This window comes from Rattus norvegicus, chromosome 7 (genome assembly GCF_036323735.1).
Source record: "Rattus norvegicus strain BN/NHsdMcwi chromosome 7, GRCr8, whole genome shotgun sequence".
Lineage (NCBI taxonomy): Eukaryota > Metazoa > Chordata > Mammalia > Rodentia > Muridae > Rattus > Rattus norvegicus.
The window spans coordinates 15246995-15269268 of NC_086025.1; the positions used below are offsets into that span (position 1 = coordinate 15246995).

Consider the following 22274-nt stretch of genomic DNA (forward strand, 5'->3'; position numbering starts at 1 on the left):
AGTATGGTATCTACCTGGAGGACTGCTCTGAAGCTGCTGAGTGGTATTTGGTGTTTGCTATGGAACTGAACTGCTGTCCAGAGAAGCTTGCGCTCACTCCCAAAGAACTATTGCTGAATAGGTCCACTTCCCCATATCCTAATATCTTACCTCTTCACTACCTCTGCTGGGTGGTGGGCTAGAGGGGAGATTGAACCCATATTAGAAATAAGTTGCAAAAAAATATATGCCTACGGGGCTGGGGATTTAGCTCAGTGGTAGAGCGCTTACCTAGGAAGCGCAAGGCCCTGGGTTCGGTCCCCAGCTCCGAAAAAAAGAACCAAAAAAAAAAAATATATATATATATGCCTACAACTGACCTCTAGCCTTCTCATGTACAGTGTGTACCCACCCACTCTCATACAAATGCACACACATGAACTCATACACACACATAATGTATGCATGGAACTACATTTTGAAAGTGTACCCCTTTTCAGTACTGGGGGATAGGACCAAGTGCTGTCTTAAGGCATGTCAGGTAGGTGCAATGCTCTATCACTAAGATACAGCCCCAAACTAGCATTTGGGTGGCTCGTTGCTGTCTTTACTTGGTTTTGGCTTTTGAGATAGGGTCTCACTGTATATCAGGCTGACCTGGAACTGACTGTGTAGTTGAGCCTGGCTTCAAACTTGTGAGTCTGTTGCCTCAGCCTCCCAAGCAGCGGATGTATGTCACTGCATCTGCATTGTGTGTACCGGGCGGGTGGTCTGCTCTGCTCTGAAATAATTCCCTTCCCTCTAGAGTGATGCGGTTTTTTTCTTTTGGTTCTCTCTCTCTCTCTCTCTCTCTCTCTCTCTCTCTCTCTCTCTCTGTATGTGATAATCTTTTAATTATTTTTTTATGTGTATGAGTGTTTTGCCTGCATTTATGTCTGTGCACCACATGCATGCAGTGCCTATGAAGGCCAGAAGAGGAAGTCAGATACCCAAGAATGGGAATTACTAACAGTCGTGAACTGCCAAGTGGATGCTAGAGACCAAACCCATGGCCTCCGGAAGAGCAGCTAGTGCTCTTAACCCCAAGCCATCTCTGCAGCCCTGACTCTAAACTCTTGATTTTCATTCCTTCACCTTCCAAATACTGTCATTTTAAGAATATTATGATTGGTGGATGTTGTTCTAGGAACCCAAGGCTTTGTGCATGCTGGACAAACACTACAAACACTCTAGGTTCCTCCTCCTCCTCCTCTTCTCCTCCTCCTCCTCCTCCTCCTCCTCTTCTTCTCCTTCTCCTTCTCCTTCTCTTTCTCCTCCTCTTCCTCCTCCTCCCTCTTCTTCCTCTTCCTCTTCCTCTTCTCCCTCTCCCTCTTCCTCTTCCTCTTCCTCTTCCTCTTCCTCTTCCTCTCCCTCTCCCTCTCCCTCTCCCTCTCCCTCTCCCTCTCCCTCTCCCTCTCCCTCTCCCTCTCCCTCTCCCTCTCCCTCTCCCTCTCCCTCTCCCTCTCCCTCTTCCTCTTCCTCTTCCTCTTCTTCTTCTTCTTCTTCTTCTTCTTCTTCTTCTTCTTCTTCTTCTTCTTCTTCTTCCTTTTTGAGACAGGCTCTCACATACCCCATGCTGGCCTTCATCTCACTGGGCAGCCAGGTATAATATTGATTATCTTTCCTTCACCCACCTTCCAAATACTTGACTGACATAGTCTGATTTCTTTAAAGTAAAATTTACATAAAGCAGATGTAATGCACAAATGCTAAGTGTAGATTTGCTGAGACAAAAGTATAGGTTGGTGTATCCTTGACTTTCATTCTTGTCTCCCCCTCCCCCCATGCTGTGTACTGAACCTAAGATGTGCTTAGTAAGCACACCATCCTGAAATATTTTCCAACGCCATGTCTATGTTTTTAAAAGTATTTCTTTTAGAGGTTGGAATGATGGCTTACTAGTTAAGCGCACTGGCTATTCTTCCAGAAGTCCTGGGTTCAATTCTCAGGACCAATATGAAAGCTCACAAGTGCTGTATCTCCAGTTCCAGGGAATCCAATACCCTCACTTAGATACAACTGCAATGCACAGGGGAAAAACATTAAAAAAACCAATCTCTTTTATTGTTTAATTATTGGCATGCACGGCGTCTGTGTATGAGTAAGTGCGTATGAGTGCCAGAGCTCATGGACATCAGCATTGGCTCCCCTGGAGCTGGAGTTACAGACAATTTCAAGCTTGCTGGCATGGGTGCTGGGAACCAAGCTTAGCTTTTCTGCAAGAGCGTCTGCATTTTAAACTGCCAAGTCATTTCTCCAGCTTCATGTGCATGCTTTCGGACAGCGAGTCAATACATCCTGGTACTCCTGAGAGTGAGCTACTTTATGTCCATCGTCTAGTTTAATTATCGACAACACATTTTTTTTTTTTGGTTCTTTTTTTCGGAGCTGGGGACCGAACCCAGGGCCTTGCGCTTCCTAGGTAAGCGCTCTACCACTGAGCTAAATCCCCAGCCCCTCGACAACACATTTTAATCTCAAAAGTGTTCCGATTTAGATCTCCAGTTAAACATCAACATGTTCACATGGGAGATGCTTTGAAGGGCAGCTAGCTGAGAAAGGGCAGAGATCACTCTGTCCAGGACAGTCCTGCCAGATGCCTGGCATAGGACTTGGAATGTTTAGTTGCACAATAAATAGGTCAAACAATAACAAAAGCAAACTACTCAATCCGTAAACTGGGTGATGAAATAAGCAAACCGTGCTAAAAGGCTGGAATATAAATGGTCAATAAACATGATAAAATAATATTCGACCTCACTTGTCGTCAGGAAAATCCAAATCAAAATGACATTGAGGATCTGAACAGATGGCTCAGCTATTAAGAGTACATACTGCTTTTCAACCCAAGATGATTCTTAGTACCCACCCTGGGCAACTCACAACAACTACTTGTAACTCTAGCTCGTAAATATTTTTTTAAAAAAAACAAAGACCCTACACCTTACATCAGTCAGAAAGGCAGTCATTAAAACAAAACAAAACAAACAAACAAACAAACAGAAACCAATCTGGCCTAGTGTGGCACCGTATGCCTTTAATTCTACCACTTGGGAAGCAGAGGCAGGTGAATCTCTGTGAGTTCAATGCTAGCCTGGTCCACATAGTAAGTTCTAGGACAGCCAGTCAAGGATACATAGGGAGATCCAAGAACCAAACCAAACCAAAAAACAAATAACCTGATACCTGACATACATGGTAAGTTCCTGACCAGCTAGGGCTACACAGCCAAACCTTGTTTAAAAAAGACAAAAGAAAGAAAACCGTAAAGACAGAAGAGAATCCATATACAGGGCTGGTGGGAATGTAAACTTGTCTAACCAGTATGGAAGTCATCATGAAAATTTCTCAAAATACTAAAAGTAGGGCTTGAGAAATGGGTCAGCGATTGGAATGCTTGCTATTCTTGCAGAGGACCCATGTTAGATGCTCTTTTACTTGGTGAGCCCTCTCATCAACCTCAAATGTGTTTTTGTGATATAGAACAATGTCCCTCCTCTTCCCTCATACCCTTCCGGTATGGTAAAAAATGTCAAGAATTTACTGAAAACCTTGTGTTAGTGTTTGCTACCAATCTGCTCCTGAGTATGTCAGTCACTGGCCAGTGGCTCGTGTGCAGTAAGTCTGTGTGTCATGGCTGGTCCAAACTGAGAAGTGCCAGATGCAGATAACACACACAAGCACCAGAATAACTTAGAAGAAATTAAACAATAGCATAGGAAAGGTGGGTCTAGCCTGTCACCGAAGTAGTCAGGAAGTGGAGGCAAGAGGATCAAGGCAAGCCTCAGCTACATACCGAGTTGGAAGCCAGCTTAGGCTATTGGAAACCTTGTCTCAAAATGCAAAAACTCTGTGAAATATTGATCACATGATGGAATAAGAATATTTTGAGATAATGGAGTCAATGAAAGGTGTATGAGTGTGTGTGTGAATGTGTGTGTGTGTGAGAGTGTGTGTGGTGTGTGTGTGTGTGTGTGTGTGTGTGTGTGTGTGTGTGTGTGTTTTGCTGGGGAATCAAATGCCTGGCCTCATACAGGCTAGGAATACACTGTACCACTTGTTCAGCTCCAAGTAAGAAATGGTTTTGTGGCACTGGAAAGATGGTCTAACAGATGAGGAAGGCTGTTGCCAAGTCTGGATTCCTGAGATACACATGAAGGATTGACTCCTGCAAGTTGTCCTCTGAACTTTGTACAAGCATCAAGGCAGAAGTTTGCCTGCACATACAAGCAAGCAAACAAACAATTTTTAAAAAGTTTTGTTTTTCCTAAGACAAGGTCTTACTATAATAGCCCAGGTTGGACTCAAACTCATGGTGATCCTGGTTCCCCTGCCTCAGCTTCCCTAGTGCTGAAATTACACGTATGGATTATGACATCAGGTTTAGAGATTTCTAAAATTAATTTCAACCCATCTTGCTTTTCTCTCTTCTTTTTCTTTGCTGTAGCCCAGGTTACCTCAGCTTCTAATCCTCATGCCTCCACCTCTCAAATAGAAGCATAACAGTATTATCTAGCACTATGCTTACTTACGCAGTGGTGCTGGGAAAGGAACCCAGGGTCTGTGTATGTCAGGTACGACCAACTGAGCTCCATCTGCAGCACCCCTCCCTGTTCCTGACACAGGGTCTTACTGTGTTGCCTAGCCTGGCTTAGAACTTGTAACGCTCCTGTCTCCACCTCCCAGGTGCTGGAGATATGCACGCACCACCCCTGGTGCTGATCAGAAAGACGTTTAATTGTCTCTATTACTTGCTTCCCTAATGACTGAGTCACATGAGTTATCAGATTTTTAACTTTTAAGAATTAAAAAAAAAACCCACCTAATTATTGTGTATATGATATCTTTTGAGTGACAGCCCAAGTGCCATGGCTTGTGTGTGGTGGTCAAAGAGCCACTTTGTGGAACCTCTTTTGTCCTTTCATCTTTATGTAAGTTTGGGTGCTTGAATTCAGGCATCAGGCTTAGACAGCAAGTGTCTTGAATCACTAAGGCACTTCCCTAGCTCTGTTTAAAAAAAAAATATTTACTTTTCTCTGCGCTTGCCTAAACATGTGCATGTGTATCACATACGTATAGGAGCCTGTGGAGGTCAGAGGAGGCACTGGGTCCCCTAGAACTAGGGTCACTAGAGGTAGAGGCTCTTGTTACCTGCTATGTGAAGGTTGGGAGCCAAACCCAGGCCCTCTGTAAGGAGGACAAGTGTCCCTAATCACTGAGCCATCTCTCCCGACCTGCTTGGAGATTTTGAAATAAAAACAAGAGAGGCTCTCAGCATGAAATACAAAAAGAAGGAAGCTGAAATCACTGGGAAGGAAGAGCCAATGAGTCCTGTCCTTAACAGGTCTGGGAATACAGTCTCCACCCGAGGAACATGTTTACTCCAACTTTGAAACTATTCACTTTGAAAGATCAAACGAGACAACAGAGAACAAAATGTTCTGAGGTTGTTTTTATTGTAAGAATGTTGTGAGCTGTGCCTTGGAACCACAGTTGGCACCTGTTCATCCACAGCACCCACAAGAGCACCATTGAGTGTATCCAGGGCTCCTGGGAACCCTATCTCCAGTCGGTCAATATGACCGAGTCCGCCATTAAGGGCCCAGCTAGTTGGACTGAAATGGTCCCTCTGCATCTCCAACTTCTCTGGTAGGCGAGAAGTGAGAGTCAATGCCCCTTGAGCCCACGTTTTCTGGGTCTGGGCCATTTGTTTCCTGTTGCTCTGACTGTTTCAGACAACAGTGCTTGCAGACCCCAACACGGAAAAGGGGTCCTCCAGTCACTCCAGTTATGGGCTTCTTCTCTGTCCACGAGACTCCAGATAGCCCTACTTAGAGCTCCTGCTCTCAGCAGAAAACAGCCATATCTTAAGGTCACAACCAAAGTCACTGTCTTCTTAGGCCTGGAACCAGGCTCCAGTGAGGAGGCTAGGAGGCTGCTGTAGCCTCCATGGGCTGGATCAACAGGGTGGTAGCCTGTAGTGGATAGTAGCGGCCCTTCCATGTTTTCCAGAAGATCCCCTTTTTACGCTGCTGCCGTTGCCGTGGAATAGAGTGGAAGTATTGTCCATTTAGATTGGAATGGCTGCAGGTGCCAAACCACCAGCCACCTACAGGGTTAGAGAACAGAAGACACGGTCAAGGTCTTGGGTTTCCATACTGAGAGCACAGCTGGAGACAAGGTGAACTTTGGATTTTACACCTTTAGAATTTATTGCGTTTATTTATTTTGTGTTCACGTGTATACGTGTGTGGGGTGTGAAGGTCAGAGGACAACCTGTGGGAGTCGGTGATCTCTTTCTACTATGTGGGTCTTGGAGATCAAACTTAGGTCTTCAGGCTTGTAGGCAATTACCTTTACCTGATGGCTGAGCCATCTCACAAGTCCTATTTTTGTTTTGTGACAGAGTCTCTTATCGGGCTGGCCTCAAACTCTCTATGTGGCCAAAGACAATTTTAAACTTCTGCTTTACCTGCCTCCACTTTCTGAGTGCTACGGTTAACATTGTACCACCGTGCTTGGTTTCTATTGTATGGCTAATGGAACCTAAGTCTTCACTCATGTTAGGTAGGTTCTCTGCAAAATGAGCTACACTATGAAGCAGAGCTTGTGGGTACAAACTTGTGGAAGTTTGAAGTCAGCCTGCTCTACATGGTTTGATCCTGTCTGAACGAATGAAGCAGGAAGGCTAGTACTGTAGCTCATTTGTTACAGTGCTTGCCTACCATGCATGGAATTGTGGGATTGATCCGCAGGAGCATAATGACACATGCCTGTTACGCCAGCACTCAGAGGTTAGAGGCTGACCCTTTAAGGTTATCTTAAACCTCATATAACAAGCTCAAGGCCAGCTGGAGCTATATGAGACCCTGTGTCAAACAGACAACAAAAACAAAAACACTGGGGGGTCAGGGTCTAGCAGAATGTTTGGCTAACAGGCACAAGACCCTATACCTCAGAATTGAAAAGAACAAGACAAGGGGTTGTCTTGGCTTTGCCCCATGCCAGCTACCCACGTACCACTGAAAGATAGGAAAACTGAAAACAGGAGAGATTAACTTAATAATTGGCCCATAGCACAAAGCAAGCAAGGAGAAAAGGGGGCAGGGCATGGATGCACACTTTAAGACTGAATGTAGGGTACAGTGAGAATAAAACCTGCTTACCAGAGAGGCTCTTGGCACAGTTAAGGTCCCCTCGGAGGTCGTGGTCTTGGTCCCAGGTAGAGAAGGGCAGGGAAAGGCCATTGGGGGAAACATTGGTGGCACCCAGCTCATTGGCCGTGGGCTCGGTGAGCTGCAGGCTGTAGGCTGTGTCCTCACCCCCCAAATGGATAGGAAATTGGAGCAATTTGGCATTGCCATCCCAGTCCTGGAGCTGCACAGCCAACTGGCTTCCTCGGTCCCCTGTGATGCTGTGCATCTTCTCTAGGCCCAGCCAGAACTCGCCTGAATCAAGAGAAATCATCCGTGAGGCGGGCTCAGCTCTTGTGCCCTTTGCTTCTTCCATGACTCTGGCCTCCTGAGAAACACCTACCTTGGGGATCTCCGAAGCCATCTTTGTAGGCTTCCCAAGACTGATTGAAGTCCACAGAGCCGTTCAGGCGTCTCTGAATCACCGTCCAGCCTCCATCTACCCAGAAAGACAAAAAGTCACTAGAAGTCCCTTCTCATAGGCCCTACCTAATTCCAAGCCTGATATCATATTCCCATGCAGTCCCAAGAAGGACAACACACTCATCATTCCTCTCAGCACTTGGGAGCAGAATAGACTTCTATCCCAAGAGCCTGCAGGAACCAACGGTTGATGTGTTATTTGAAACAGAGTCTCTACCTTCGACTGGCTTAGAACATGCTTTTGTAGCCAAGGATGACCTCAAATTTTTCCTATAGCCCTAGTTGTCCTTCAGTGTAACTGTGGATGACCTCAAACTCCTAATCATCCTGCTACCAGCTCCAGAGTTTTGGGATAGCAGACTTGCACCATCATACCCATTGTATGCAGTGTTGGAGATGGAACGCAGGGCTTCAAACATTCTAGGGAAGCACTTTACCAATTGAGCTTTATTTCCAGTCCATGAAGACTCTGCGTTCATTTATCTGAGATAAGGCTGGCCTTGCACTTCCAACAATCATCTTGTCTCAACCTCTCAAGTATTGGAAGTATAAATATAGGCACAAGTCACCATATCCAGCCGTGGTTCTATGTATTGAATTTTGCATCTTGTACATTGTAGGCAGGCACCCTCCCATTAAGGTATGCCCCCAGTTCACTTATATTTTGTTATTGTGTGACAGGGTTATACTAAGTTACCCAGGTTGGCCTTGAGCTTACTCTGCAGATGACTAGGCCTGGATCACCTTAACCACAGAAACCTATCACTGAATTTGAGATCCTGTCAATGGAGAAAAAGAGTATATATATGTGTGTGTGTATATATATCACTGTATCACTGAGCTATACATGGCATTATTTTATGACACCAGGGCTGTGTACATGGCAAGGAGGCTCCTTGGGAGGTCAATACATCCTACCTGAAGTCATCTCACAGTTGACCAAAAATGGTGGAGATCCCAGAGGCTGGATCTGGAAAAGTCCACTGTGCCGCTCCCCTTCTTGAAAGAGTTCCTGGCAGTCCCGGGGAGGCCCTGAAAATAGACAAAGGGAGAGAGTGAAGCAGGAGAGAAGCTCCCCAGTGATTTCAGGAGACCAGTGTGTGTGTGAGGGGTGGGTGGTAGAAGATTAGTTCCAGGGCCATTTGCCTAAACTTGTTCCTGGCTCATTATAACATTCTCCTACTGGTCCACAAGGCACACTGAGGACCAGCCCCTTGACCAATCTTCGCTCTTCCCACTCTGCTTGTCTACCCTCTCTGGTCACAAAGGCTTCTTTCCCTGAACCTTTCTTCCGTGTATCACACCTTCCTGCTATTGGGAATCAGCACTTGGTCCTGATGCCAGAGATTCCATTTTCCCATTCCTTTCCCCGGGCCCCAGCTTCTTCTAATAGGATGCCGTTCTACTCTCTGAAACCCTGTTAGACTTCCAAAAGTGAACAGAGGTCTCGTCCCTGATGAGAAGTCATCTGGAGGCGTGCCCCCACTCCTCCCCTTGAGTAGAGGCTTCTAAAGCCCAGGGACAAGGAGGAACTTGGTCCACAGTAGGGACCTGTATCCACCTAAAGCCTACCCCACAGCCAGTGTTTCAGTGAAGACTTAAAACAACAGACAGGGGTGGATCTGGGGTAAGACAAGGGCTAAGCTGACTGGGCAAAGGGGTACTCTGATTTAGTAGAAGATGCTGAGAGTGGGACAGGGGGAGACTAAGGCTGTGGGTGTGGATGGGATATGGCTGTCTCTGCTACCAGAAGAAGGGCGACAGGAAGAGAGAGAGTTGAAAAAGAGGAGAGGAGGAGAGAAGGAACTTGGCCTTGACAAGTCCTCTAAATTCAGGAAGAACCGCCCCCAGCCCAGCCAGGGAAAGTAGGAGAAAGGTCACTGGGGGAGGAGCATGCAGGGACTTTCTGCCAGCCAGCTCAGTCCACACTGCCAGGAGTGGGGGCAGACCCAGAAAGATGGGAAGTCTACTTTCCAATCCCTTGGGCAGCTCCCTTTCCCCTACTTTCCTCTCATCCAATCGGGACAGGCACACTGCCAAGCCACCCATGTGGTTTTCATTAGGGCCAGCTGTTTGTCTCCCCAGCTCTGAACTTTCCTCTACTTGGCTAGGCTGAGTCTGGGAGTCCCAAACCCACAAAACCACCCCCTCAGCTCTTCTCTTCCACCACATCACCTATCCAGAAGCTATGCCTGCCAACCCTGAGAAAGCTCATCCGTGACCCTCGACATGCCTAGGTACTTGCCTAGGTTAAAGCCAGGGGACGGATTAAGTCTAAAGACAATTGGGCTGACAGCCAGCAACCAGCCTTAGGGTGTGAAGGGGGATATCCAACCTTTCACCTAGTTGGCTGTGGGTAGCCACAGATGTCAAGCAGGGTGAGAGAATAGGCATGAACTCAGAGTTGGAACTGGGAGTCGTCTCTGTCTCTGTCTCTACCGCCCCCACCACACACACACACACACACACACACACACACACACTTCAATGAAAGAAAGTATTGGGGTTGGGCACCTACAATATAGGACCTGAAAACTGTAATCACAGTAACTGTTAGGTATATATGTGTATGTGACTGGACGGAGGCTTTCAGGACAAAGGATCTGTATTTATAAGACATAAGAGTATGTATCTAGTTTAGGAGCTGGGGTGGGGGTGTTCTTCTCTGGTTTTCCCTCTTATACCTATATAAAGAGACGTTGGAGGGTTCCAAACCTCAGGAACACACACACACACACACACACACACACACACACACACACACACACCCCTGAAACTTCAGCTCCTTATGGTCTGTCTTCCTCTACTTGCTCTGGTTAATGGCTAAGCAGATTTTGGGGGCGATTCTTGCTGGGAAAGTACAGTGGGGTGGTCTGGCCAAGCAGGATTATAAGTGAAGAGGGGCTATATGTAAAAAGCCCTTGACTTGAGCCTAGTGAGTGTACAGGAACCCAAGGCTAGAGTCTCTTTCTTTATTATTATGGTGGACCTGACAAAAGGAGTATTGGAATGGCAGGTGGAGGGGTTGGGGAGTTGTCAGATGACAGCAAAGACCAGAGATACTCACTGTGTAAGCGGGTGGCGTTGGGAGTCAAGCCAATGAGCTGGGCCATCTTGGGAAGCCTCTTTCCCCTCGAAGTCTTGTCTACCCCATTGTCTAGGTGTGTGGGGGTCAAGAGGTCAATCTGAGACAGGGCAGGAAAACGGTGGTTAGATCTCTTGCCTCATGCCAGAACAACTGCTTAGCCACATTTCACCCCTACTGGTTCCCCGTTTTGTGTTTCCTCTTTCGGACGTGGGTCAATTCCTGGGGTAATTACCTGGCTCTGAAGATTCTGTATTCTCAGATTCTGCTTTGATAGGTATCTCTGCTGCTGGGCTACCTTCTGGAACAGTTGCTGGATCTTGCTGTTCTGAGCCTTGAGTTGAGTCTGAAGATAGGAAAGAGTGGTGAAGACCTGTCTTTAAGTCTGCAACCACTTCTTATTCACCCTCCCTTCCACCCTCTCACAGTCGGCTCTTTGAGGCCCTTCGTTCGGTTTCTGGGGGGACACAAAAGGAGTCTAAATAGAGTCAAAGCCCTAGTAGATGCGCCTACCTGTAAACTCTGCAGAGTCTCAGGAGCCTGGCCTTCGGGGACTCTATCCTTCGGGTCTGTCCCCTTGGGCCCCTGGCAAGCGTTACCGCAGGCAGCCATGCGGCGTTCCAGCGCGCCCAGCTGTCCACGGGTGCGCTCCACGTGTTCCCGCAGCCCGTGACCGAGCTGCAGCAGCCCGTGAGCCAGCAAGTTCATTTCATCCCAGGATGCGAAGCGCGGCGGCTCCGGCTGTGCAGGGCGCCCTTGCGCGCTCAGCAGCCCCGCAGTAGCTGCGCATAGCACTAGAGCAGCGCCTGCGGTCGGAGCGCAGCGCATGATTCCGGGGATGGCCTTGGGTGCAGCAACGCTAGGACTTCGGGACGCAGGAGTTCAAGACCCAGTAGCTGGAGTTCTGGGGAAGCCGGCTCAGACTTAGACTTGCTCTGGTGCAGAAGAAAGCCTGTAGATCGCAGCTGATCAGCGTTTCACGGTTGTACCTAAGGCCCCATTTTATAAAGCCGGTGTGGGAGTGGGAGGGAGCGCCTCGGAGGCGGGGCACGGGGGCGGAGCGAGCGGTCAAGTTTTAGGGTGCAATGCCACAGGCCTCCTCGTGTTTTACGAGGGGGCATGTGTGTGTGTGGTTGTGTGTGTGAAGAGTCCTTGGGGATGCCTGCTTGGCCTTCCTCGCGACCCCATGAGCGACGTGACTGTCTCTGCACTGCATGGTTCACTCTAAGCCCGGAAATTCCCAGCCGTAGCCAGCATCCCGCTCCCAGGACGGTTCAATGGAGGAAAGGGCGTATAAGTCAATCAGGACGCGGATGCCTTCATGGCTGACCCCTTCTCAAGTCAGAAGCAAAGTAGGGCAGAGTTACATGGTGGAAAAGTTCTCTCCCTGGTCGGCTGAGTTCAAATGGCAAGTGGGAGATTACAGAACCTTGCTCCCTGCCTCTTGGGGGCTTCCTGAGATCTGCAAACCTCAGACTGAGCAGGAACCCCTGCCCCCACCGAGACCTTTCTGGCTCCCACGCTCTTTCCGGCTCAAGCATTCGTCACTGCAGATGTGTTTGTGAGGGTCACTAACGCCCTTGTTCAATTAGTCGCCTCTTCCTGGCCAAATAGTCAATAGCTGGGATTTCTGCCTGCCTGCCTTGTACAGTTTGGGACTCTAGGCCTCCTCCTGTTGCCTGTCCTCCAGAACCACGTCCTCACGTCCTGGAATTTACCTGCATTAAAGGAGAGTCCAAGTCAGAGGACAGGCCTCTCATCCCAGCTATGGGGCATGGAGCAGAAGAGTGTGGAACTCATCTTGAGCTACACAAGTGAGTTTAAGTGAGCCTGGGCTACTCTGAACCGGGTCTCCAAACAGCAACAACAGCAACAACAAAATTGGTGGCACCCACCTGTAAACCCAACAGGCAGGACACAGTCAGGAGAACAGTACAGACTACAAGCTAGCCTCCTCTACATAGTAAATTTCCGACCAGTCCAAGCTGAAAGGGCAGAACCTTGTTTCAAAAAAGCAAAACAAAAACAAGTCATAGTGGTACATACCTTTAATCTCAGCACCCCAGAGCCAGAAGCAATTGGAGGGAGCCCCAATGTTCCAGGCCATCCAGGAAGGAGACCTTGTCACAAAACAACAACAACAAACAAAACAAACAAAACAAAACACCCCAAGAAAACCAGGAGGAGCTTGCTAGGCAAGCGCTTTACCACTGAGCTAAATCCCCAACCCCTGACACTTTTCCTTTTTTATGCTGCATGGCTAAGCTTTTATTCAACAAGTTTGCATAGGTTTTACTTTTTCTGCCATTTCCCCTGTAGCCTGCTAGGAAGAGCAACTTGGCACAGAAAACCTGCCTGACAAGAAGACCCTTAGGGCAGATTGACTGAAAAACCCCTACGTTGAGTCAGCATGGCTAGGAGCCAGCAGCAAACCTCTGGAATCTGAAACTGCATGCCCCAAGGCTGACGTGCAGGCCACTGCTTGTACACTTGACCAGCTGGGCTTTTTGCCAGACTGATCCCAGCAGCAGTGACAGGCAGACAGGAAGAACAGGCGGGAAACCCTCAGCTAGGAATGAAATCATACACCCACTCTCTGTCCACCGTCCACCCCAAACATCAGCCTTTGGGCACAGGACATAGCCATTCCATGCTAGCCCATATGCCATCTCCTCTTCCAAATCTTCTTGCTGTCATAGAAAAACCACCAAGATGGGTGTGGTGGTGCATGCCTGTCATCTTAGCACTTAGAGCATGGTAGCAAGAAGGTCCACTTGGGCTATGAAAGAGAACATGTCTCAAGAAACAAAATTAGAGCTGCTCATAGGACTCAGTGGGGAAAGATGCTTGCTTTCAAGTCTGATGATCTGAGTTCAGTCCCTGAGCCCATATGTTGGAAGGAGAGAAAGGACTTCCAAAAGTTATCCTCTGACCTCAACAGTTTTCTGTGGCATGGGCATAAACCACATAAATAAATAGATGGAGGAGGGAGAGAGAAACAGGGATCAGAAAGATGCTTAGTGACTAAGAGCATTTATTGCCCTAACAAATGAGTTTGCTTCCCAGCACCCATCTGGGCTCATAACTGTCTGAGTCTTCAGCTTTGAAAGACCCAGTGCCTTCTTGGCCTTCTCAGGCACCTGCACACATGTACGCGCGCGCGCGCACACACACACACACACACACACACACACACACACACACACACACACACGCACGCACACATCTGTTTGGATCTGAGAACCCATGTGCAACTCCAGTTCTAGGTGATCCAGTTCTCTTCCAGGAGCTCCAGAGGGGAATACATAATACAAAATAAAATAAGTCTTAAAATTTTTTAAATAAAAATTTAAAAAATAGGGCTGGAGAGATGGCTCAGTGGTTAAGAGCACTGACTGCTCTTCCAGAGGTCCTGAGTTCAAATCCCAGCAACCACATGGTGGCTCACAACCATCTGTAAAGAGATCTGATGCCCTCTTCTGCTGTGTCTGAAGACATCGACAGTGTACTTATGTATAATAAATAAATAAATCTTTAAAAAAATTTAAAAATAAAGGAAACCACCAAGTACTTTGCCAACATGACAAGGATTTGTGTGTGTGTGTGTGTGTGATATGTATGTGTGTGCGTTTTAACATGTGTATAGGCAGGTGAGCAAGCTCTTATGTGTGCATGTGTATGGAAAAGTGAAGTGTCTTTTCTTTTTTTTTTTTTTTTTTTTTTTTGGTTCTTTTTTTCGGAGCTGGGGACCGAACCCAGGGCCTTGCGCTTCCTAGGTAAGCGCTCTACCACTGAGCTAAATCCCCAGCCCCGTGAAGTGTCTTTTCTGTTACTCTCTATTGATTGAGGCAGGGTATCTTCTTGGACCTGAAGCTCACCAGCTTGCCCTGGGGGCCCCCCATTATTGTTCTTGGAATACTGCGATTACAGGAAGTTACTATGCCTGTCCAGCTTTTTTGTGGGGTCTGGGAATCAGACCCTTTCATTCCTTGCCCTTGTGAGTCAAGGATTTTATCCACTGGGCTCCAGCCCCAAATCCCACACAGTCTTTTCTCCACATACTTTTCATGGACTTCTTCGGTGCCGTGCTTCAGAGAGTACAGAACAATCTGAAGATTCTTAGAGGCACCTGCTGGGTACAACCATTACAAAAGACTCCTGTCAGCTTGGGACCTGGAACTTGGCTCTGGCTTTTATCCTAAGAATTGCTTTCTGGAATGTGCCCTTTCACCCAGCTGTTGCAATAACTCTGGTAAGCACCTATTATGTGCTGGCATTATGCTTAGGACCATACCGTGTCTATGTTTGGTCTTTATACACTCCCAGCTTTGGTACAAAGTTTTGATCTGAGGATACAGCTCACTGTTAGAGCTCTTACCTAGCATGTGTGAGACCTGAAATAATGATCCTAGCACTGGAAAAAAGACACGGCACTATATATGGATTGGGAATTTAGCTTAGTGTTATAGCTTAGTGTGTACGAGACCCTAGGTTTACCTATATAGAACTGCAACCAACCAATCAGTCGCTATAGAAAGGTTGGCACGGGTTAGCTGTGATGGTTAGGATCAATTGTCAACTTGACAAAAGTTAGAATTACCTGTGAGGTGGTGGGTGTCATTATCTTGATCATGTTAAGTTACTCACTATGGGTGGCACCTATCCTTGACTGGGTAAGAGTGCGGAATGAGATTGAGGCTGGAGAGATGGCTCAGCAGGTAAGAAAATTTGTTGTTCTTGCAGAGGAACAGAGTTTGGTTCTTGGCGACAGCATGGCAGCTCACGACCATTTGTAATTCCAATTATAGGGGATCTGATGCCCTTTTCTGATTTCCCTGGGCACCGGGCACGCATAGGATGTATATACGTACATGGAAGCCAAACACTCATACATAAATAAAATGAAAACAAAACCAAACGAATAAAAGAGTGGAAAAGTAGGGTCATCCCTAGCATGTTTCATTTCTTGCTCTCTGCTTCTTTGATGAGGATGTGGTATGACTAGCTGCCTGGTATTGTGACTTCCCCAAAGATGATGTACCGTGAGCTGGGATAATCTCCCCCATTTAAATTTCTTTTGTCAGAAAAGAAACAATGACATCTGTAATCCCAGGATTTAGGAGGTTTAAGCAAGAGATTCAAAAATTCAAGGCTGGCCTCAATTACATTGGTTACATAGTAATTACATTGGTTACATAGTAGTTAAGGCCAATTTGGTTGAGATGTGACTTTAAAAAGAAAAGTCAGGCATCGAGGAGATGAGTCAGTGGGGCATGAATGAACTTGTTGCCCAAGTCTGAGGGTCAAAATTTGGAACCCCAGGACCCATGTAAACGCAGAGCTGATGTGGTGACCTGGCTGTCATGAGGTAGAGACAGAGGATTCCCAGAGCAAGCTAACTAGTTAGACTAACCTAATTGACTGACTCTGGGTTCAACTGAGAGACCCTGCCTCAGTATACAGAGTGACGAGTGATCTAGAAAGACATGCAATAACTTCCTTTGGCCTTAACAAGCATAAACTTACTCCTTACAAACACATGCAGTGACATACACGCAAACTTGTACACACAAAATCCAAACTGGGTGTGGTAGTGCAAACACAGCACTCGGAAGATGGAAGCAGGAAGATGAGGAATTCAAGGTTAGGCTGGTGAAAGTGCTTGCCTCACAGGTCTGGCAACCTGATTTTGATCCCCACTGTAGCCCATGTAAAGCTAAAAAGTGATAATTTATTTCACAAAATTATTTTCTTGCCTACACACATGGTTAGTGGCATGCAAACTCCCTACCCCCTATCACCACACACACACACACACACACACACACACACACACACACACACACTGGAGGTGGGGGAAGTGCGTTAGCTGAAGATGGAGCTCAGTTGGTAGAATGGTTGCTTAACATGCATGAATCTCTGAATTCCATTTCCTGTACTACATAAACTTGACATGCTAATGCATACCTGTCATCCTGACACTTGGGTTATGCAAACATGAGTATCAGGAGTTCAAAGTCATCTGTGGCCAGTTTGAGACCAATTTGGGTTATGTGAGACTCTGTCTCAAAACAAAAGCTGGGAATATAGTTCAAAGATATAACACTATTCTGACATGCACAAGACTCTAGATTTTATTTCCAACACTAACAGAATAGAAGGAAGGAAGGAAGGAAAGAAGGAAGAAAGGAAGGAAGGAACGAAGGAATGGAAAGCAAGCCCAGACTGGATTCTGTCATCAGGAAAGGAAGCAGACAGGGAAGTGTCTTGTTAGAATATAGCAGCAGGGGGTTGGGGATTTAGCTCAGTGGTAGAGCGCTTGCCTAGCAAGCGCAAGGTCCTGGGTTCGGTCCCCAGCTCCGAAAAAAAGAAAAGGAAAAAAAAAAAGAATATAGCAGCAGAATGAAGGAGAATAATTCCTCCCTTCAAAAGATGTCAGCTCAGGGAAGAACATGGTGTCACGAATTCGTTTTTTCCATTTCTGATCATGGAGACTTCTGGAGGATGGGTTAGGAAGAAAGAAACTGGTCTTCTGGTGCAAGAGATGCTTATAATAAACACAGCAGCCAAAACCTGCTGTGTACTTCATAGACTCAAGTGATTATATTGTCATTTTATCCTAGCAACGGCTCCATGGGAGGCAGCTGTTGTAATTATTCTACTTTACCAATGACATCAGGATGAAAGAGAGGTTGTGAATCTTTCCAACTTCACACAATTGTCTAGACAGAGCTGGGATTTGAAATCTGGCTGTCTGATCCACAGCTGTGTTGATAGTAGCCACCATAAGTTTCAAACTCTCCAGCCCCTATTATGCACAACACACACACACACACACACACACACACACACACACACACACACACACACAGAGGCAGAGAGAGAGAGAGAGAGAGAGAGAGAGAATAAAAATGGGGGTGGGGGAAATAGATTGGTTGAAGATGGATCTCAATTGGTAGAATATTTGCTTAGCATGCATGAAGCTCAAAGATACATATTTAAAGTTGGGATGGAGCTCAGGGGTAAGGTACTTGCCTAACACATGCAAGACCTAGGCTTTCATCTCTACCACTGCAAATTTAACAATTATAAAAAAATAAGTCTCGTTTCCTGATATTTATATCTTTATTGAATCCTTTCTACAGGATAAGCAATAGGACATTTCTGAAATGATAAGGTGTGTGGCTTTCTGAAGTTAATTTTCATTGTCAACTTGAAATAATCTAGAAACATCTGGGAAGATTTTCTAGATGTAGATCAGGTTGGTCTGTGAGCATGTCTATAGGAGATTGTCTTGATTATTTTAATTGCAGTGGGAAGAAACAGTCCACTATGGGTGGCATCAATCCCTAGGCAGGTAATCCAGGGCTATATAAGAGTAGAGAAAGTGAAGTAGGTTATAGTGCTGCTTGCTTTTAATCCCAGTATTTTGGAGGTAGAGGCAGGCAGATCTCAATGAGTTCAGGACCAGCCTGGTCTACATAGAGAGTTCCAGGCCAGTCAAGAATATACTGTAAGATTCTGTCTTAAAACAACAGAAATAATACAGTAGTGTGGAGGAAAAAAGTGACTGACTACTTTAAATCCCTATATTGATTTCCTCACAGCAATGAATCTGAATAAGACCTTTCTCCCTTAAAACTGATTTTGTTAGGGTATTTTTTCCACAGCCATCAGAAACAAAATGAGGAGTTGGTTATATGGTGAGCTGGAAATCTATCTTGATTGGTAGAATGCTTGTCCAAGCATACACAAAAAGATGTGTTCAATACATAGCACATCATAAAAAAGAAAACAAAAACAACTGGCTTTGGTGATGTATTCCTGGAATCCCAACACTCAAGAAGTAGAGGCTGGAGGACCAGGAGTTAAAGGTCATCCTTAGGTACATAGAGAATTTAGACTAACCAGGTCCCGTCTCAAACCCCTTACCCATTTTCACACATGAAATATTTTTTAGGGAATTATTTTTATTTTCATGCATATGAGTGTTTGCCTCTATAGATGTATGTACACCATGTGCTTGTCCAGTGTTTCCTTGAGAGCTTGTTTGGAGGTTCTAGCAGGGGAGCGCAGCTACTCGTATACCCTTGACCGAAGACCGGTCCTCCTCTATTCGGGGAAGGTCGTCCTCTTCGACCGAGCGTGCAGCTTCGGGAGAGATGCACATGGAGCGGTGAGGGAGGAAGGGGACACCCGCCTAGCCAGCCAGATCAGCCGAATCAACCCTGGTGATCAATGGGGTGACAGATGTCGCAGCCAGATCGCCCGCACATCCTGTCCAGTGTTTCCTGAGACCAGAAGAGAGTGTTATATCCTCTGGAACTAGAGCCACAAACAGTTGTGAGCTGCCATGTGAGTGCTGGGAACCAAACCCAGGTCCTCTGTAAGAACAGCCAATGATCTTAACCAATGGTTATCTCTTTTGCTCTCACAATGAACTCATAAGAGGCAAACAAGAAGTGATGGTTTAGGGTTTCTCTTCGGAGTTTTTTAAAAAATTGCACAACTAGTGAATGTATTTACTGTTGCTTAATTGTATACTAATGGTCTTCGGTTTATAATGGTCCAACTTAAAGGGTATTAAATTTTACTTTTACTTTTTGATGGATTTATTGGGACTATTACATTCATTTTGAGAATTTTATTGGTTTATTTTATGTATATGAGCGTTCAGCCTGCAGATGTCTGTACACATGCACATGGTGCCCTTGGGGGCCAGAAGAGAGCAACGAATCCCCTGAAATTGGAATTACAGGCTGTCTTGTGGACGTTGCGAAGTGAACTCGAGACATCTTGAAGAGTAGCCAGTGCTCATTATCTCTGAGCATTTCTCCAAACCTTTAACTGTATCTTTAAAAGATGTTATCATCCAAAAGCAAACTACGGATTCAATACAATCCCCATCAACATTCCAGCACAATTCTTCATATATATGGAAAGAGCAATTCTCAACTTCATATGGAAAAACGAAAAAACCCAGGATATCGAAAACAATTCTCAGTAATAAAAGAACTCCTGGGGACATCACCATCCATGACCTCTGGTTGTATTACAGAGCAATTGTGATAAAAACCGCATGGTATTGGTACAGAGACAGACAGATTGATCAATGGAATAGAATTGAGACCCAGAAACAAACCCACGTACCTATGGATACTTGATCTTTGACAAAGAAGCCAAAACCATGCAGTGGAAAAAGGAAAGCATCTTCAACAAATGGTACTGATCTAACTGGTGGTCTGCATGTTGAAGAATGCAAATTGGTCAATATTTATCACCTTGTACAAAGCTCAAGTCCAAGTAGATCAAGAATCTTAACATAAAGCCAGATACTAACCTGTCTAGTGCCTAATCTTGTAAAGACTTGATGCCTGAGGGAAGGAGGATGCTGGGGGTGGGGTGGGGTGGAGCACCCTCTCAAAGGCAAAGGGGATGGGGGATGGGATGAACAACTCTGGGAGGGAAGCCCTGGAAGGAGAGCAACATATGGAATGTAAATAAACAAATTTAATAATTTAAAAAAAGAAATGGGGGTGGTGGTGGTGGTGGTGGAGATGTTATCATGTAGTCTAGGCTGACCTTTGACCTGATTTATAGCCAAGGATGACCTTCAACTCCTGATCTTCCTGCCTGTACCTCTAGAGTGCAGGGATCACTAGCATATTATACTACACCTGGTTTTATGCAGTGCTGGCTTGCTAAGCATACATTCTGGTAATGCAGCCAAATCAGAAGACTCTTAGATTTCTAAAAGAATTTCATGTTTACTTACACTGTGAGTGGTGGCAATATTCGTGTACTTTGTTCTAAGAGTGGAGGTCAGAGAACAATATGTTGGTTCTCTGACCATGTAGGTCCCAGGATGGAATTCAGGTCTTGAGGCTTGGTGGAAATTACTTTTACCTGCTAAGTTATATTGAAACCCCCTCAGTGCATTTTTAAAAAAGTTATGTTTGATTCAATTTCTAGCACCCATGTGATGACTCACAACCCAACCACTTTGCTACAAACCCAGGGTGTCTAATGCCCTCTTCTGGCCTTTCAGGGGATCAGGTATATGGTGCACAGACATACACGCAGGTGGATCATCCGTACACATAAAATGAAAACATTACATTCATTCATTCATTCATTCATTCATTCGTTTGTTTTTGTGTGTGTGCCCTGTGAAGATTAGAATACCACCTATGGGAGTTGTTTTCCTCCATCTACTGTGTGGATCTTGGGGATCAAACTCAGGCTTGGTGCCAAACACCTTACCCACAGAGCTTTCCTTGCAGTCTTTCAGGTTCTGCTTAACTTCTTTTTTGGTTAATGATATATACATTTTACACTGCCATAAATTATGTGGGAGGCTGTATTTTTGTCTTTCATAAAGAAATTAAATCTACTTTTACCTGGGGAGTCTGATGCACAATGGAGGGCATATGTCTGACCTTGCCTGCCTCAAGGTATTGCAGAAGAGAATGGTGGCATGCATGGGAATACATATCCCTTGGTCTTACTTCTTCTCAGTCACAAGTCTCCAGCCTGGAGAAATTTACCTGATGGCTTTATCTAATCCTTTATCTAATCCCAATAGAGGCCTCATCTCTCAGGGTTGAAGTTGGATTATGTGTCTTATGGTCTGACACTCACCTACCTGCCCCACCCCTGCCAGAATTTTATTCCATGCCTGTAAGCTATCTATATCGTTGCTTTAACATGCCTGCCAGTCACTGACACAGAAAAATAACTTGACCCATGTTGATCACACACCATGCTCTGTTCTGTTCTGTACGTCCTGGGGTTTGTTCATCTTTTTTTTTTTTTTCTTTTTTTGGGAGCTGGGGACCGAACCCAGGGCCTTGCACTTGCTAGTCAAGCGCTCTACCGCTGAGCTAAATCCCCAACCCCGGGTTTGTTCATCTTAAGGAATTGCACAAAGCTTTGCATGGGGCCTGTCAAGTTAAAGGTCAGTATGAACTGTTATGTCTAAAACAATTATCTTGCTGTCTGTGGTTGTGCTTACTGTCTCTTTCTAAGAATCAAGGGGCTGGGGTCATGAGATGCTGATTCATGGGATAATCAGAAGAGAACCTGGGGTAAAGGTTAAATTGATATGTAAAATACATGACTGGGCTTTTGGTCTGCAAGAGTTGAGCTATTTAGAGAGATTTTAGAGTATCAAGAGAAAGCTGTCTCGAGCAGAACATAGAGAGAGTATCCTGGAAAGCTGTCTGGAGAAGAACACAGGCAGCCAGCTTGTAACTCACTCACAATTTGACACTGAGTCATTTGTTTCACTGCGTCCAGACACTTCTTTCCTCAGCAACACTTTTCCAAGCCAAGGCTTATCCTTTGCAGAAACACCAACACATTCAGGATGTGTGTATTGTTTTCATGTACTCCAGAGTGGCCTCCAGCTCTCTATGTAGCACAGAATGGCTCTGAACCCTTGATCCTCTTGCTTCTACCTTATACGTGTGTATTTACACATATATATGTAAAATATAATATATGCCAAGACACACATATATACAAATGCATATGCATGTACTATTCACATATAT

General features: G+C 45.7%; 1 protein-coding gene across 3 annotated transcripts; it reads right to left on the reverse strand.

The window, feature by feature from the left end:
• Window positions 1-5455: 5455 nt before the first annotated feature.
• Angptl4 (angiopoietin-like 4) lies at window positions 5456-12977 on the reverse strand. Of its 3 annotated transcripts, none has more exons than XM_039079419.2 (8): window positions 12766-12977; window positions 11233-11671; window positions 10955-11065; window positions 10702-10819; window positions 8553-8666; window positions 7555-7650; window positions 7185-7466; window positions 5456-6127 (listed from the first exon to the last, which is right to left on the reverse strand). In XM_039079419.2, the coding sequence occupies exons 2-8, from the start codon at window positions 11545-11547 to the stop codon at window positions 5946-5948; spliced, it is 1218 nt and encodes a 405-aa protein (XP_038935347.1). In that variant the 5' UTR covers window positions 11548-11671; window positions 12766-12977; the 3' UTR covers window positions 5456-5945. The 3 variants fall into 3 exon arrangements, with proteins under 3 accessions (XP_038935347.1, XP_038935346.1, NP_954546.1); XM_039079418.2 differs by having other exon boundaries at window positions 11233-12437; NM_199115.2 differs by lacking the exon at window positions 12766-12977 and having other exon boundaries at window positions 5458-6127; window positions 11233-11687.
• Between the last annotated feature and the right edge of the window lie 9297 nt (window positions 12978-22274).

Coding starts and splice junctions, on each gene's coding strand:
- Angptl4 (XM_039079419.2), bottom strand. CDS start 11,547: ATGCGCTGCGCTCCGACCGCAGGCGCTGCTCTAGTGCTATGCGCAGCT. Junction 10,820..10,954: donor TACAGAATCTTCAGAGCCAG/GTAATTACCCCA, acceptor GCCCTGTCTCAG/ATTGACCTCTTGACCCCCAC. Junction 6,128..7,184: donor CTGTGCCAAGAGCCTCTCTG/GTAAGCAGGTTT, acceptor CTAACCCTGTAG/GTGGCTGGTGGTTTGGCACC.